The following is a 13203-nucleotide window of genomic DNA, read 5'->3' as shown; positions in this document are numbered from 1 at the left end:
AGAAACAGCATGGAAACAGACCCATCGGCCCACCGAGCCCATGTCGACTATTGATCTCCAGTTCATCTATGTTATCACCAGTTCCAGTTCCTCATCCATTCCCTACCACCAAGGGCAATTTACAGAGCCTACAAACCCACACGTCTTTGGGATATGGGAGGAAACCAGAGCACCCAGAGGAAACCTACGTGATCACACAGTGAACATGCAAACACACAGAAGAGCATCCAGTCTTTCAAACCCAGAGTAGAGAGGACTTTCAACTGATTTCAGATTAACACATTATCGAGAACAGTTGATACATTCATGTCAAATTCTGTTGCAGTTTGAACAGCCATTATGCTATTTCAATACCACAAGAATTTGATAGCAATACACTGAGCTGTTGGTACACTGACCACTTCATGTACTATATGTGCATTATGTATGGTTCCATGTTCAGAAATGGAAGACAATGATGTTCAATTCTGGGTTTTGTTAAGTGTTGAAGAGATACAGCATAGATGCCCTTTGGCCCATCGAGTCCATGCCAACCATCTTCACACTAGTTCTATGTTATTCCACTTTCAAATCCATCCCTTACACACTTGGGTAATTTACAGAGGCCAATTAACCTAGAAAACCGCACGGCTTTGGGATGCGGTAGGAAACTGGAGCATCCAGAAGTAACGGATGCTGCTTGACCTGCTGAGATTTTGTTATACTTTCTGCTGTTATTCAAGACATATCAATTGATTTTTAGTTATAATCAAGTTAAAGTGGGTTAGTATAGCGGGCATGAGGGGCCGAATGGCCAACTCCTACTGATGTTCCTTATGTGTTCAAATTTAACCTCAGATGTACAAGTTAGGCTCACATTGATTATATCTAAGGAACCATTCATATTTTCTTTGGAAAGAGTGAGTCAGACAAAAAATGTAAAGTACAGCACAGGGCCAGGTCTTCTGTGCCAAACATGATGTCAAGATAAACTAATCTCCTCCGCCTGCATGTGACCCACGTCCCTCCGTTCCCTGCATATTTCTGACCATGATGCATCAGCTATTGTAGATGTAGCACAAGTTTGACAGGCCACCTGTTCATAGTCATGCAACGTGGAAACACACCCTTCAGCCCAACTTGCCCATGACGAGCAACATGTCCCATTTACACTAGTCACACCTGCCAGCATTTGGCACAATATCCCTCTAAACCTGTCCCATACACAAAGCTTCTTAAACGTTGCAATAGTCACTGCCTCAACTACCTGCTCTGGCAGCTCATCCCTTATGCCTACCACTCTTTGTGTAAAAAAGTTACCCCTCAGGTTCCTATTAAATCTTTCCCCACATGCCTTAAACCTCAGTCCTCTGGTTCACGATTCTCCTTCTGGGCAAGACTCTGTGCATCTACCCGATCTATTCCTCTCCTGATTTTGTACACTTCTGTAAGATCAAAACTGCCCTCTCTTTGACACTCCTTGTACTGACTTACCCTCTTTCAATTAATGTCTTTATCAAACAGTTGTAGAACAACAGTTAATGGCCCTATCCCACTTAAGGGGCTGTCCCACTCCGGCGACCTAATCTGCGAGTTTAGAAGTTTGCCCTCGACTCAAACTTGCAGCATGGTCGACACGTGGTCCTAGGAGGTCCTATGAGGTCACTGGAACTCTCTTTCATGCTCGAGGGAAGTTCCCGCATACTCGTGGCCTCAGCTAGGTCGCGGAAAAATTTCCAGCATGTTGAAAATTTTTCCGCGAGTAAAATTTGGTCAGCATGGTTCTTTTTAACTCGTAGTGCAGTGGAGTGGGGTCGCTATTTAGTTACAGGCAGTCGAGGGCAGCCATAGGCAATCTCCTTCACTGACCGGGCATTTTGATTGGCTCATTGGAGTTTTCAGGACAAAAGAAAATGGCCGCAAAACTTAATACTTCTTAAAATGTGTCTCCACTCCTTCTCTCCACCCCCCCGTGCTCTCTAAATGACTTACCGTTACTGTGCAGCCGTCTTTTACCTTCCTCTTCATCGCGGGTGTGAATTTCAGACAGTGATCCCCCACTTTCCCTGGCCCCCGCCTTTGCCGTGTGTGTGTGTGTGTGTGTGTGTGTGTGTGTGTGTGTGTGTGTGTGTGTGTGGTCCAGCTCGAGGTTTTCCAGGCGATTGCCCTCGAGCTTGAAGGTCGAAGACACTCTTCTTAACTCGCGGATTAGGTCGCCGCTGTGGGACAGCCCCTTTAGGCGACTGCCAGGGACTAGTTTTAATGGAATTCACCTAAGACACCTGGCGACAACCTACGACATAACCTACGACAGCAAAGATTGTTGCCACTGTCGCCGAAAAGTTTCAACTTTGAAAATTTTGCGTCAGTCGTCTGTAGTCGCCCAAACACTCGCCCAAGTGGGACAGGCCCATTAAGCTACTATCTGTTCAGGTATCATTTGAGTCAGGTGATCCATAAATGGTTGAAGTGGGGCATAAAATAATTATTTAGCATTCAAGCCATTCACATTTTGCCAGTAATTTTAGTATTAGTTGTTCGGGGCAAAACGGCAGCACAGTGATAGAATTGCAGCCAGAGATCTGGGTTCCATCCTGACTACAGGTGCTGTCTGTATGGAGTTTGTACATTCTTCCAGTGACTATGTGGGTTCTCTCCAGGTGCTCCAGTTTCCTCCCACACTCCAAAGACATATAGGTTTGTAGGTTAATCGGCTTCGGTAAAATTGTAAATTGTCCCCAGTGTGTAGGATAGTGCTAGTGCACATGGATCGATGGTTGGCGCAGACTTGGTGGGTCGAAGGGCCTGTTTCCACGCTGTATCTCTAAAGTCTAAAGTTTATTTGTTAATAATGGATGGGCACAGATGTTAAATGTAATATTAATGCAGTTTGTAGATATAAAGAATTGCAGATGCTGGTTAATACACAAAAAGGGCACAAAGTGCTGGTGTAACTCAGCAGGTCAGGCAGTGTCTCCGGAGAACACGGATGGGTGATGATTTAGACAAAAACCCTTCTTCAAATTTACTAGTTAATTAATCACTGTTAATTGTCCCTAGATGTGATTGAGTGGTAAAATCTGGGGGAAGTCGAGGGAAATGTGGGAACTGTTAGTAGGATTTCTACACTCAATTTTCTTTCACTTTTGGCACTACCTGTTGTACTCATGTCCGGAGAGCATGCAAAACAAAGCTTTTCACTACGTCTCAGCACACGTGACAATAATAAACCAATATTGTGGCAGCACTATGGCACAGAGCTAGATTTGCTGCCTTACAGCACCAGAGACCCGGGTTCGATCCTGACGACGGGTGCTGACTGCACAGAGTTTGTACGTTCTCCCTGTGACCACGTGGGTTTTCTCCAGTATTCTCCCGCACTCTGAAGGTGTGCAGGTTTGTATGTTAATTGGCTTTTGTAAATTGTCCCTAGTGTGTACAATAGAACTAGTGTATGGGTCATTGCTGGTGGACTGAAGGACCCGTTTCTACGCTGAATCTCCAAAACTTAATTAAACCAATACCGTAGAAACAAGGAACTGCAGATGCTGTTTTTTTTTAAAAGAGAACATGCTGGAGTAACTTAAATGGTTAGCCAGCATCCCTGGAGAACATGGATAGGTCATTTGATTTATAGGGTTATTTCAATTTATACCAGCCTTCTATCTTCATAAAGTGTAACTTAATAGAATTGAATTCTGAAACTAGCACACACATTAAAGGTCATGCTGACACCAAACTAAACCACCAACCACCATCGATAACATCACTGATAAAGGGATTCAGCAAATAGATGGAATTAGTCAGTAGTCCAGATGTGTTTTGATGGCTACATGCTGTATAAAACTGAAATAAAACTGCAATATCAGTAGCTATAGTTGAAACAAAGCTTAATTTCTCCAAGTACGTCTTTTGGCTGTTTTTTATTTATCAGTTTTTAACCGCTAAAGGGACAACACGTTAGTGCAGCGGTAGAGTTGTTGCCTTACAACGCCAAAGACCCAGGTTCAATCCTGACTACGGGTGCTGTCTGTACGGAGTTTGTACATTCTCCCCATAACATGTGTGGGTTTTCTCCGGGATCTCTGGTTTCCTCCCACACTCCAAGGACGTACAAGTTTGTAGTTTCGGTTAAATTGTAAAAATGGTCCGAAATGTGTGTAAGATAGTGTTAAGAGTGCGGGGATTGCTGGTTGGTGTGGACTCGGTGGGCCGAAGGGCCTGTTACCACACTGTATCGCTAAACTAAAAACTAAAGTTATAAAGAAATAGTGCGTAATTTAAAAATAAAAATCACTCAAGGTGTCTTATTTATATCAATTAAATTAAACAATTGCATTTAAACTGTTCACAAATTCGACGCTTCTGTTGACCCAGTTCTTCCACTAGGGTTATATAATAGCTGCTATATAACCAGAGGACGAAAGATAGGATCACGTCTTATATAACACACCCTGTTCTATTAACCTCAATTTATAAATAGGTTCTAAATAACTCAGTTGTTATGTTATTTGATTAGTAAACCTGATAATCCAGAGATACATGTTTGAGTTCCACACTAAACAAATCACAAAATTATGGTACATGAGGACCATTCAGCCCATCAGGTCGATGTTGGCACTTCATGGTGCAATCCCACCCAATACATTTCCCTGCTCTTTCATACAGCCCTGTAAATTATTCTCTCTCCATTGTAAAGCCAATCCCCACCCGAGTAACTTTGTTTCCACTGTCATTACAAGAGCAAAGTCCAAATCAGATTAATTCTTGGCTTTCTTTTGTACCACATTTGAGTTCAGTTTAGAGACACAGCGTGGAAACAGGCTGGAAAGCCCACCGGGTCCACGCTGACTAGCGATTGCCCATTCACACTTGTTCCGTGTTATCCCTCTTTCTCAGCCACTCCCTAAACACCAGTGGCAATTTACTGAGGCCAATTAACCTACAAAACAGAGTGTTTTTGTGATATGGGAGGAAACCAGAGCATCTGTTACAAATTCACGTGATGACAGGGAGAAAGTCTGAACTCCACACACACAGACAGCACCCCAGGGCAGGACCGAATCCATGTCTCTGTCACTGTGATCCAGCAGCTTTACCAGATGTGCCACCCATTTATGTTCCATGGTATGCTAATGGAAACAGCTTTCTTCGCTCAACCCAGATTCAACCACCCATGATCTTGTCTACCTCAGTCAAGTTTTCTGCCAAGTTTACCCCAAGAAGGGGCACAGTGGTAGAGTTGCTGCTTTGCAGGTCAGAGACCTAGGTTTGTTCCTGACTATGAGTGCTCTCTGTATGGAGTTCGTACATTCTCCCTATGACTACGTATGTTTACCCCAGGTACCCCACACACTAGAGACGTTCATGTTAGTAGATTAATTGGCTTTGGTAAAAATTGTAAATTGTCCCTAGTGTGTAGGATAGTGCTAGTGTACAGGGATCGCTAGCCGGCGTGGACTTGGTGGGCCGAAAGGCCTGTTTCTGCGCTGTATCTCTAACTTAAAAAAGAACAGTCGCCGTTTCTCAGTCTAACCTTGCAGCTTAAATCTATCTATCCAGTAGATCTTTCCAGACCCTGCCTCTGACCTTCACATCCTTTACAGAAATGGTTACAACCAAACTTTGCAGAGTTTATAACTTCCCTGCTTTTGTATCCTGGGTCTCTGTTTATGAACCTCAGAAATGTATATATGTTACTGAAATTTACAGCAGCCAATTAACCTACAAATCCACGCATCTTTGGGATGCACCCGGAGAAACCCACGCGGTCACAGGGAGAACATGCAAACTTCACATAGACAGCACTTGAGCTGTCACATCTACCCTACGATATCTCTCCCAATCATTCCGGGGCACTTTGCTGTTTAACTTTTAATCTGTCACGAAAAGTAGCTGATAACCGTTAAAGTGATTATGAAATGATTATGGGGATTGCTAAAAACTCAACTGAAGTTCTTAAGGAAATAAAAATGGCAACTCTCTCATTGCATCACCTTTATATAGTCCACAAATAGGGTTGATATGCGAATATAGATCATAGAACAGCACAGCATGGGCACATGTCCTTCCACCCATGGGTTGTGCCAACCATGATGCCATTTTAAGCTGATCTGTTTGCCTGAACCTGGTCTATATACCACCATTGTTCATGTTCATGTGCCTGTCTAAATGCCTCTACCATCGCATCTTTCCACCATCTTCCCTGGCAGTGTGTTCCAGGCACCCGCCACTCTTTGTGCACCCTGAGGAAACCCACGCCTCACGGGGAGAACGTGCAAACTCCACACAGATAGCACCCGAGGCCAGGAATGAACCTGGTCTCTGGGTCTTTGATGCTGCGACTCTACCAGCTGCGCCACTGTGCCACCCTATATTTATCCACTAACAGCATATGTGAACTATGGACTGTCCTTGGTTGTACAAAGGACTTCTGGGTTTTTTGGGGTTAATATTTTGGGTATTGGGGTTAATATTTCATTGAATTTTGTTTATTATATACAGGCACTCCCAACTAACATAAGGGTTACTTCCCATGAACCCTTATGCAAGTCAGATTTTACGTGTTGGAATCACCATCCCCACCCCCTGCCCAAAATAACTCACTTTAGTATAAAGTGTATAAAATCATGAGAGGAATAGATCGGGTAGGGTCTCTGGCCTCGAGTAGGGGAATCGAGAACAAGAAGGCAAAGGTTTAAGGTGGAGGGGAAAAGATTTGATAGGAAACTGAGGGACAACCTTTTCACACAAAGGGTGGTGGGTGTATGGAACGACCTGCTCATGGAGGAGGTAGTTGACGCAGGAACCATCACAACATTTACGAAGCAATTACAGACTGGAACATGGATAGGACAAGTTTAGATGGATATGTGCTAAACGTTTAGATGCATATGTGGATAAATGCAGGCAGGTGGGACTGGTGTAGATGGGACATGTTGGACAATGTGGGACAAAGGGCCTGCTTCCACGCTGTGATACTGAGAGTACTAACTGTCTAATTTGTACCCGGCTGTGTCCAGGGCACTTTCGGCTGCGAGTGAACTTCGGGATAAGCACCACCTCCATTGCTGGCTTGTTTCCGATGTAAACTTGAGTGATCGTACAGTGTTGTGGAAATTCCGAACTGCCTTGATTGCACTAGGGACTGAATGCAGAATGGTTTATATAAGCACGCGTTTACATAGTCGCCAATTGCGCCAGTCAAGAGGTGTCTGTATTGTCTATGTGTATGGTGATACAGGTCTATTATGCTGCCATTATTAAATATTTCATTCTTCCGTTGTCAGCGCATATGGCAATTAAAAACTCTTGACTTATGATTCATGTCAGCTGCCCCAAGTTGCCAGAGATGTGTCTCCACCCAATTCCATTCAGTTTACACAATATTCGAGAAAATGGTTAAGAGTATTTAATGCAGTAAAGCTCTTCGGAAAAGTTAACATCCTGGTTGTAGTGTTGAACACTTGTTTCTTCAGACGAGCCACAGCTCCAGGCAACTGCTCCAGTATAGCCAGAACACTCATATTTAAGATGGAAAATTCCCCAGGAATGTCATATCCACAAAATTCATGGCATAACCATTTTTGAATAATATCATCAAATCATTACACTATCGTGTGCCAATTGTGCTCTCAAAAAAAAAAACGTTCTCACCAATTAATCCTCATTTAAGGTTCAGCTGGATCATGCAACACATCTGGTCAAAGCGTAGACAATTCAACACCAAAAGTGAAGAGAAAGTGACTTTTTTTTTTAATACAAAATGTTTGACTGAAAGAAAAACTGAAAATGCTGGGAAAACTCAGCAGCTCAAACAATAGACAATATGTGCAGGGGTAGGCCATTCGGTCCTTTGAGCCAGCATCACCATTCACTGTGATCATGGCTAATCAACCACAATCAGTACCCCGTTTCTGCCTTCTCCCCATATCCTGACTCCGCTATCTTTTAGAGCTCTAGCTAACTCTCTCTTGAAAGCATCCAGAGAATTGGCCTCCACTACCTTCTGAGGCAGAGAATTCCACAGATTCACAACCCTCTGTGTGAAAAGGTTTTTTCTCATCGCTGTTTAAATGGCTTACCCCTTATTCTTAAACTGAGGCAGCACCTGTGGGGAAAAAAAGCCAACGTTTCGGGTCTTCTGTTCAATGAAGGGTTACAGACCCAAATCGTTGATTGTTTCAGTTTCCACAGATGCTGCCTGACCTGATGAGATGTTCCAACATTCTCCGTTTCTATTTTAAATTTTCAACATCTGCAGGGTTATTTTTTTTTAAGTAAAAACTCGACAAGAGCTTTGATAAAAATGAAACTCAATGGGAAGCTGCAATTTATCTGCCATTGAACATAAAGGAAGATGGTGCTTAGTTTAGTTTGGTTTAGAGATACAGCACAGAAACAGGGCCATCAGCCCACGCCGACCATTGATCACACGTGCACAATAGTTCTACGTTATCCATACACATTACACTGGCAAATTAACCAAGAAACCTGCACGTTTTTGTGATATGGGAGGAAACCGGAGTACCCGAAGGAAACCCACAAGGTCAGAGGGAGAACGTGCAAACTGCACACACACAGGCAGCATTTGATGTCAGGATCAAACCTGGGTCTCTGGCATTGAGAGGCAGCAGCTCTACTAGCTGCACTATGTCTTTGGGATGTGGGAGGATCCTCACCTCAGGTGCTGTCTGTGTGGAGTTTGCACATTCTCCCAGTGACAGTGTAGGTTTTCTGTGGTTGCTCTGGTTTCTTCCCACATCGCAAAGACGTGCGGATTTGTAGGTTAAGTAGCCTAGAGTGTAATGTGTAGGGATAGCATAGAGGTAGTGAAAAAGGGTGATCGATGGTTGGCGTTGACTTAATAATAATAATAATACATTTTATTTATGGGCGCCTTTCAAGAGTCTCAAGGACACCTTACAAAAATTTAGCAGGTAGAGGAAAAACATGTAAGGGGAATGAAATAAATAGTAGAGACATGACTAGTACACAAAGTAAAGACAGAATTCAATTCAAAACACAATATGAGGCAATTAATGCACAGATGAAAAGGGAGGGAGACGTGGGGCTAGGGCTGGCAGAGGTGAAGAGATGGGTCTTGAGGCGGGACTGGAAGATGGCGAGGGACACGGAATTGCGGATCAGTTGGGGGAGGGAGTTCCAGAGCCTGGGAGCTGCCCTGGAGAAGGCTCTGTCCCCAAAACTGCGGAGGTTGGACTTGTGGATGGAGAGGAGACCGGCTGATGTGGATCTGAGGGACCGTGAGGGTTGGTAGGGGGAGAGGAGGTCAGTGAGATATGGGGGGGGGGGGGGGCCAGATGGTGGAGGGCTTTGTAGGTGAGGATCAGGATTTTGTAGGTGATCCGGTGGGAGATGGGAAGCCAGTGAAGTTGTTTGAGGACTGGAGTGATGTGATGCCAGGATTTGGTGTGGGTGATGAGTCGGCCGCTGCATTCTGTAGCTGGAGTCGGTTGATGTAGGTGGAGCTGATGCCAAGGAGAAGTGAGTTGCAATAGTCCAGTCGGGAGGAGATGAAGGCATGGATGAGTCTTTCAGCAGTGGGAGGTGTGAGAGAGGGTGAGAGAGGGTCTGAGTTTGGCGATGTTGCGGAGATGAAAGAAGGAGGTTTTAATGACATGGCGGATGTGAGGCTCAAGGGAGAGGGTGGAATCAAAGATCACGCCTGGGGAGATGGGGAGACAGTGGTGCCGTCGCTGGTGAGAGTGGGGTTATTGATTTTGCTGAGTGTGGCTTTGGAGCCTATGAGGAGGAATTCTGTCTTATCGCTGTTGAGTTTGAGGAAATTGATGGGCTGATGGCCCTGTTTCTATGCTGTATCTCTATACCAACCTAAACTAAGCACCATCTTCCTTTGTGTTAATTGGCAGAAGGCAAAGTTTGTGTGTTGTCTCACTCTGGCAATGGAGGAGGCCCAGGGCAGAAAGGTCAGTGTGGGAATGGGAAGGGACAGATGATGTTAGAATGGCAAGGCCCCATTCTGACTTGGACACATAGCACAATCACTGTTTGCTCGACACCCTGAAACAACTGGAACACACACTGCTGTGCAAGAAATGAGCTGCCGAAGGAGGAAGATGAGGCAGGTACTATCGCAACGTTTAAGAAGCATCTAGGCAGGTACATGGATAGAACAGGTTTAGAGGGATTTGGACCAAATGCAGGCAGGTGGGACGAGTGTAGATGGGACATGTTAGTTGCTGGGTAAGTTGGGCCGAAGAGCCTGTTTCCACGCTGCACGACTCTATGACTCATTAGTGCGGATGCTTCCATTGTAAAATATAAAGTGCTGGAGGAACTCAGCAAGTCAGGCAGCAACTGTGGGGGGAAATTGGCAGGCGACGGTTCAGGTCAGGACTCTTTCTCCGCCCTGGTTAAACGGGGTGAGGCTGGTAAAGAGAGGTGGCGACGAGACAAGAGATAGGTGGATACAGTGAGCGGGTTTGATTGGCAGATGGGAGGAGTAAATGACAAAGGCTTGAGGTTTAAACGAGGCAAAAGAAATGTCAGGTATGGAGAGAAGAGGAGGGCAATGCAAAGCCAGAGGTAGGGCTATGGGTGGAAGGGGAAAGGGGAAAGAGTGGGGAGCAGCGGAGAGAGATGATTTCACTTGTGTTTTCACTACGGATCAGGCCCGGTGCACATAAATATTGGCTCATATCAGGTAGTCAGGAGAATTGATTTAACAGGAGAATATTTAGACTGTGAAAACAGGATGTGGAAAGATGCATTCTAAAGGGGAAGAGAAAGCTGTGTTGATAATCTCGGGTGTAGGGTGTACAATGATTCTGTTGTGGAGCTGAAATACTGACATGTACAGACAGACCTGTTGGGCACAAAGGCCATTTCTCTTCTAAACACTAAGCGTGTTTAAAAGTATTTAGCTTGTCAAGGCCAATTAAGGATAGACACAAAGTGCTGGAGTAACTCAGCGGGTCAGGCAGCAACTCTGGAAAAAAAGGACGGGTGTCATTTCAGGTCAGGACCTTTCTTCAGACCCGAAACTTCACTCATCCTTTTTCTCCAGAGATGTTTCTTAACCCGCTGAGTTACTCCAGCACTTTGTGTCTATCTTTGGTATATACCAGCATCTGTAGTTCCTTTCTACCCAATTAAGGATTGGCAAGCTCGCCATCCAAGCATGCTCTGCAAAAGGACACAGATCCTATATTATATTCCCCACATATCTCACATTAGTAACACTTCCCAATATAAAAACTTTTACCACAAGCAAATCGTCTCTCTAATTACTTCTCAACCCCTTATCATCTCCAATTACAAAACCGAACAACTTGCTTTCATAAGCTCAAAGGTTCTAGGAGCAGAATTAGGCCATTCGGCCCATCAAGTCTACACCACCAGTATTTTCCCCTCTCAACCCCATTCTCCTGCCTTCTACCCATAACCCCCGACACCCTTACTAACCAAGAATCTGTCAATCCCCACCTTAAAAATATCCATTGACGGCTTGCCTAGACTTATGTGGCAATGAATTCCACAGAGTCACCACCCTCTGGCTAAAAACATTCCTCCTCGTCTCCTATTCTAAAGGTAAGACCTTTTATTCTGTGCCTGTGGCCTCTGGTTCTAGACTCTCCCACCAGTGGAAACATCCAGGACCCGACTGCAAGAAATGAGTGACACGTTACCTAACGCGATGGCTTCCTGATATTTCTCTAAGGCAGCCTGCGGTTTCTCGTTCTTGTACAGGACGTTGCCTTCGTGCCTCAGAGTTAGTGCTCGGGTTTCTGCAGCGAAGTACTTGTTCAAGAAACTGTTGAGAACCACGTTGATTCTGGATGCGCTGGGGACGGGGAGTTTCTCTTTGCAAAGTTTACACAGAGTCGCCGAGGCTCTGCCGCCGTCCCTCTCCCTGTCCAGGCAGTTCTTGCAATGAGTGTGGCCGCAGCGCAGGGTGACCGGCTCGTACAGGGTGCCGGTGCATTTGGAGCAGCCTACCAGACCTCTGGCGGGATGATCGCCGTCCGTCCAGCCCTGGCTGTCTCTCATGCCTTTTGCCAGGCAGTCCACCAGCTCTTCCAGCTTCTGGGGTCCGAGAATGCCCCGTTGGGACAAGACTTTGTACTGCTCCACCGCTTCGGCCAGCCGGCCTCCAAGCGCCAGGCAGTGGGCATGGTTCAACCTCAGCTCACTTTCCCTCTCCTCCGCCTGCACGCCGCGGATCGCCTCCAGCTGGCATTCGTAGATCTCGGCGGCCAGTTGGAAATTCCTCGTCTCGAATGCCTGGCTGGCTAGTTGCAGCATCTCCTGCCTCTCACCGCCTTCCGACCCCATCGTCCTCTCATTCCCTCCCATCTCCCTCCCATCACTCGCCCCTCACTGACTCCGGCAACATTATGCCTTTGCCCCTCAAATCCGACCAACATAAAAGCTGAACAAAAAAATGTGTTACATAAAGCGGCATCACATGATTCCCTTCACCGCCTCTCATTGGCCTGACTCATCCTGTTACAAAACCACCAAGTTCAGTAATGTTTTGTTATTTTTTAATTAATTTGGGAGAATTTGCTACCGATGGCCTATCTCTCCCTCCCTCCATCCATCTACATAATCTAATCTATCTATCTATCTATCTATCTATCTATCTATCTATCTATCTATCTATCTATCTATCTATCTATCTATCTCTCTACCTATCTATCTATCTATTTCTCTATTTCACTATCTTTCGCTCTTTATATCTCTCCCCCTCTCTCTCTCTCTCTATATATATATATATATATATATATATACTAGAGCAAGTGCAGACCCGTTGGGTCTGTTCCCCCAACGTGCGGAGTGGGGGGGGGTAGGAAGGGGAGGGAGGGTGGGGGGGAGGGAGGGAGGGGGGGAGTGAGAGGGGACAGGTGGGGGTGGGAAGGGGAGGAGAGAGAGAGGGGGAGAGTGAGGTGGAGAGGGGAGGGGGGCGAGAGGGAGGGGAGAGGGAGGGGGGGGAGGAGGGGGGAGAGGGGGGGAGAGGTGAGGGGAGGGGGGGAGAGGAGGGGGAGAAGAGAGAGAGGGGAGGAGGAGGGGGGGGGAGGGGAGAGGAGGGGGGGGGAAGAGAGGGGGGGGAGGGGGAGAGAGAGGGGGGGAGAGGAGAGAGGGGGGGGAGAGGAGAGGGGGGGGGAGAGGAGAGGGGGGGGGAGAGGAGAGGGGGGGAGAGGGGGAGAGGAGGGGGGTAGAGTAGGGGGGGGAGGGGGG

General features: G+C 46.1%; 1 protein-coding gene across 1 annotated transcript in view; it reads right to left on the bottom strand.

Moving 5' to 3' along the window:
* The window catches only part of LOC116978961 (LON peptidase N-terminal domain and RING finger protein 3-like), a 46593-nt gene extending 34198 nt beyond the window's left edge, over positions 1–12395 (bottom strand). The window contains exon 1 of the mRNA XM_033030275.1: positions 11652–12395. Within this exon, the coding sequence (XP_032886166.1) occupies positions 11652–12318 (667 nt within the window). The 5' untranslated portion in view covers positions 12319–12395. The remainder of the gene's footprint in view (positions 1–11651) is intronic.
* Between the last annotated feature and the right edge of the window lie 808 nt (positions 12396–13203).

Source organism: Amblyraja radiata, chromosome 12 (assembly GCF_010909765.2).
Source record: "Amblyraja radiata isolate CabotCenter1 chromosome 12, sAmbRad1.1.pri, whole genome shotgun sequence".
NCBI classification, from domain to species: Eukaryota; Metazoa; Chordata; class Chondrichthyes; order Rajiformes; family Rajidae; genus Amblyraja; species Amblyraja radiata.
Note: the sequence above shows the minus strand (reverse complement) of the source record. Positions and strands in the feature narration are given on the sequence as shown.